Source organism: Thunnus maccoyii, chromosome 3 (genome assembly GCF_910596095.1).
Source record: "Thunnus maccoyii chromosome 3, fThuMac1.1, whole genome shotgun sequence".
NCBI lineage: Eukaryota > Metazoa > Chordata > Actinopteri > Scombriformes > Scombridae > Thunnus > Thunnus maccoyii.
This window is the reverse complement of record NC_056535.1, coordinates 21,892,314-21,897,178: the sequence shown is the minus strand read 5'-3', so window position 1 is coordinate 21,897,178 and position 4,865 is coordinate 21,892,314. Positions and strand designations below refer to the sequence as shown.

Here is a 4,865-nt window from a genome sequence, read left to right as displayed (position 1 = left end):
TAACATCTACAGCTGAACCTCATCACAGGTTTGCATTATGAGATATTAAGAGTTCAACCAAAGAGTGATTTTAGATTCAACTTTACTGTCATTACACACAGTAATTAGTACAATAGCATATGTGATTAGATAGTGCAAACAGCAGTAAAGTGCATATAGAGATACATACAGATACATGAATATGTTATACAGTTTAAACAGCAAATATAAACAACAAGCAGGTGATGTATGTACAAGGTAAAAGAGGCTATTATGTACAACATTTCAGAGTTCATTATAACCACAAATAAGTTTGTTCTGATTCATTTTTAATACTTTTAGTAACCTTATGAGATAAATCCAGTATTTCATAATACAAAAATAAACGCAAAAAAAAAAAGATGGCTCAAAGATGAAATCACAGCCTTCCAGGAGGTCTTGTCATTTCCACACTTTCATTTCTAACTAAAACACCAAGAATAACAGCCTTAACTTTTTGCACATATGACTCATACATGTGTGTGCGCTCGCATACACACATAGTCACGCATGCTTCATTTTTATCAAGTCAAGTCAGTTTAGTTTAGCTTTAGAACACATTTTAAAACAACAAAAGTTGACCAAAGTGCATTACAGAGACTGAAAAATACAATCAAATAAAAACACAGATATAGTTATGAGGATTGAGGGTGAAACTAATAAAAGTGTGGAATAAAAAAAAATAAAATTGGGATTAAATCCTGAAAACAGCACTGCACAGCAAATAAATACATGATGAAGAGAAATGCTTTCATGATGACTATTAAAAGCCTGACAGTGATGGAAAGTAACTAACTAACTTAAGTACTATTTTAAGGTACTTGCACTTTATTTGAGCGTTTCCATTTTATGCTACTTTATACCTCTACTCCGATACATTCCACAGGGAAATGTTGACTTTGACAGGTTTAGTTTCTTTACAGATGAAGATTTGACACAATGGATAATATAACAAGCTTTTAAAATACAACACACTGTTAAAGAAGCTGCTATAATTTCATGTCTGGAGAGTGACTCCCTGTGGCTCACGGCGGACTCTCACCTGTAATACCACAAACCACCAGCAGGCGACAGTGTCGTGGTTTTAAACCGATTTTTTCCCGCTTGACTTCTTCTCTTGAGCTCGGAGCGCTTTTCTTCTCTTCCTGGTTACGTTTGCTTTCTCTTCCGGTTGTCGTCCGTTCGTGTGGCAGGTATCTAATGTTTTCACCCCGGTGGACTTTTTAAAATCTGAATCAATCTTAGTGTAATTTACGTGTCCGCTCAGAAACAGCTACTTATTTTGATAAAGCACATCACTGACTATAAGTTCATCCCAGTATGTTGCAGAAATGATCCTAAATAAACGCTAAAAATGACACTGAAGTGCTGTTAGCTCTGTGTAGCAAAGCTACATAGATTCATAGCAGCTAACAGCCAGGCATTACATCAATATATGGCTGAATAATGACTTAAATACTTGAGTAAAAGTGCTTAACTTTTTGTTTGATATGTACTTTAACATAAAGTAGCTTTCACCTTACAAACGCAGCTTTGTTTACATGATATTTAGCTTGTTTTCTTGCCGGCTAACTAGCTCCTCAAACTGAATTATCTTAGCTAACATGAAAGTGATTTAAAATACAAGTGATACTAAATGCAGATTATAACGCCCCTCACTTTCTCATGTTTCCCTTCATTAGATAAACCAGAGTCGAAATGGCCAAGTCCAAGAACCACACAACCCACAACCAGTGTAAGTATGATTGCAGTTACCTGCTGGTTTCACTTGTTGAATGGCAATTTATCAATCTAATGCAAAACTGACAGGAGAATTATGCTCAGCTCTAGTTCTGCACAGACTGTAACTTGCATGCATTTGTTGTTTTAAAAAAGCTGCTTGTTAGTAATTGATATATATGCAGCTCAAGGGTTTTTTTGTGATTATTTATCCAGAAAAAGATCCTTTTTTGTTCAAATTAAGGACACTTTAATGTACATTAAGAAATGTGTACTTTGCAGTGTATGTGGTTACATCCATAGTCTATTTATTACTTAAATAGTTTGTTTACTTAGCTACTGTACATGATTTAAGCTTTAAATGTCTTTTCTTTTACTTTCCTCATTGTTCTTGTATTTTGTGATGTTAAGTGGCTGCTGTAACACTGTACTTTCCCTTTGGGATTAAGAAAGTATCTATTGTGAAAGGGATGGATGAATTTATATTTTCTCCATTGTTTTCCCTCTTCATGGACACAGCTCGGAAAGCCCACAGGAATGGCATCAAGAAGCCCACATCTCAGCGCTATGAGTCACTGAAGGGGGTACGTACATTTACAGCTTGGTGTTGACAGTATGTTGATTTTACATGTGTAAAACCAGGTGACTGCTATGCAGGGAATTGCATTATGTTCCAGTAGAAACCTGGTCAGGGTAAAATCTACACATGTATGCGTCAGATCAGTAGTCAGTTTCCTCCTCTACCCCTGACCTCGTTTTGACACCATGGTCTACTTACTTCATGAATATTAGCAATATGAGATGCTTTGTACTCTCAGTTTTTGTGTATCAGAGCATTTGGATAGAGGGGGAAGTTAGTTTTTCCTCAAAGTGCAATTGTGTCTGATAACTGCACAGATGTGGAAACGGACATGTTCAGACTTTCAGAGAAGGCTAGACATTATTTTGAATATGAAGATGGACTGCTACATATAATTTATCTTTTTATCCTGCCTCATGGTTGTCACAGCGACATTTTCCCTGACTGAAGTTACCTTGTGTTGTGTTTCTGTGTACGTAACATTTAAGAGAGCAGACAGCAACAGGTTACTTCGTTACTGTGTGACGAGGAGATCTTTAGTTCAATACAACCCTACACTTGTGGTTTAGAAAACACTTTGATAATGCAGCCTTACCTGGAAAGGAATCTAAGTTCTGTTCTTGTTTTAGCCGTTTTAAGAAACATTGAAATTCTGCAGATGCTATCATTGTTGCAGACACACCGGTCTCTGTTGCTCTGTTCAACTCAAAGCTACCATCATCTTGTCTCTCTATCAAAAGTTCATGTGGATTGAGGAGAGCCAAGAGCCAGAATTAAAAACACTTAAAGCATTTTTGGAGTTGATGCCCCCGTTGGGGGCTAATTATGAGAATTTTGGCTCATTTTTCAGAATTGTAGTTGCTGCCGCTGGTTGCTGTTTTGTTCAGGGTACAGTGTAGGAATGTTTCCAAAAGTTTAATACTGAGAACAAGACCCTCCGGATTCTCCACATTATAGACTGGCAGGAAACATAATTTGACTCTGATTAACAGTTTTCTTCATCTGAGAAGATTTAGTACGGGTAACTAGGGCTGCACTATTTATTGCAATACAGTACTCGGTTCAGGCATCTTGTGATCTCATTCACTGCACAAAGTTTCTCCCTGAGCTGCATCAACAAATGACTAGTGTGCATTACGTCATGTGACAACCTGCACAGAAAGAACAGGACAGATGCAGGACGTCAGTGTTAACAAATCTAACCTGAGAAACGTTGAATGAAAAGCTTTTTATAAACAAGTGTGTCAGTTGTGGAAACTCTGCAATGAAGATTTGAAGATGATGAGGTTACTTAGCAACCAAAAGTAACATCGCAAATGATTACCAAAACCTGAAACGTCACAAAAAAGGCCAGGAAAACGCAGTCGCATCCAGCGTAACTATGACAAGACTACGAAGGCCAGGACTTCTTACCTAAAGTGATCCAGAGATATGACTCTGTGTTTAGTTTGTCTTTTGTCCCTCATCTTGGCCCCATGTTTCTTCTGCTTTATTGCAATTCATGTTTGGTTACATTTGTAAAAAATATGTATCTTGGTAGTGCACCACATCCATACGTGTGCTCCTTTTGTTCACCTGATCTGCTCACTCAGTTTGTTTTTCTCTGCTGCAGGTGGACCCTAAGTTCCTGAGGAACATGCGCTTCGCCAAGAAGCACAACAAGAAGGGCGCAAAGGCAGCACAGAAGGCACAAGCGAAATAAGCAGCCATCCTGTCACCCCCGTGTCTGTCAGTGTTCAATAGACTGTGTTACCACCATCACAATAAAGCTATGCTTTGTTAACAAACACATCAGATTTGGCCTGTTTCTATTTTTTTCCTTGGTTGTAATATCTTCATCTCAGTCTGATTTTATTGATTGAATCACTTTAAGGTGTGTGTGTGTTTGGAGTCAGTCACATGAATAGAGGGAATGAAAGTTTAAAGCTTCAAATTTAAAAAAAATTGATTAGATTTCTTCATTCACAATATTATGACTTCTACATTTCCCTCGCTAGTTACATATAGCCAGTTAAATTAGGAGAATAAAGTTTTAAAGTAGCACATTTACCTTCTCTTCTCTATGACAGTTCTCAAAAACCCAAAAAAGTCAGTTAATTTTCTGTTTTTGTCTTGCTGTTCTCTCATACAGTTGCCATCATCACTAGAAAGTTACTCTGCTCTACTTGCCTGCACAGTGCAACTAATGTTAAACAAGTCTTACTGGCAAAGAAAAATAATGGATTATTCATAAAGCTGTATAACTGATTTGCTGTTTTTGGAATACTCTACTCTCACTTATTCATTTACAAACATGAGGTACAGATCAACTGGTAAAGCACATAGTCCACTATTGATCCCACAGTCTGTCTACTTTCTTCACAATCTGCAGCAGAATTCTTGGGGGTTTTTGATCCATGCTTTTCCAGCTTGTGCTTTTTCAACCAGCCCTCTTCCTGGACAATTTTACCACAGGAGTAGCTGGACAGGTAGAAACAATAAAGTAGAGATGGTACAAAGTGTATATGTGCCATGGGATGTAAACAAGAAGAAAGTACTAAATTCATCA

General features: G+C 37.4%; 1 protein-coding gene across 1 annotated transcript; it reads left to right on the top strand.

Moving 5' to 3' along the window:
• The first annotated feature begins 1,138 nt into the window (after positions 1-1,138).
• On the top strand, positions 1,139-4,108 carry rpl29 (ribosomal protein L29). Its single transcript, XM_042406473.1, has 4 exons — positions 1,139-1,211; positions 1,701-1,753; positions 2,257-2,321; positions 3,930-4,108. The coding sequence occupies exons 2-4, from the start codon at positions 1,717-1,719 to the stop codon at positions 4,017-4,019; spliced, it is 192 nt and encodes a 63-aa protein (XP_042262407.1). The 5' UTR covers positions 1,139-1,211; positions 1,701-1,716; the 3' UTR covers positions 4,020-4,108.
• Positions 4,109-4,865: the final 757 nt, after the last annotated feature.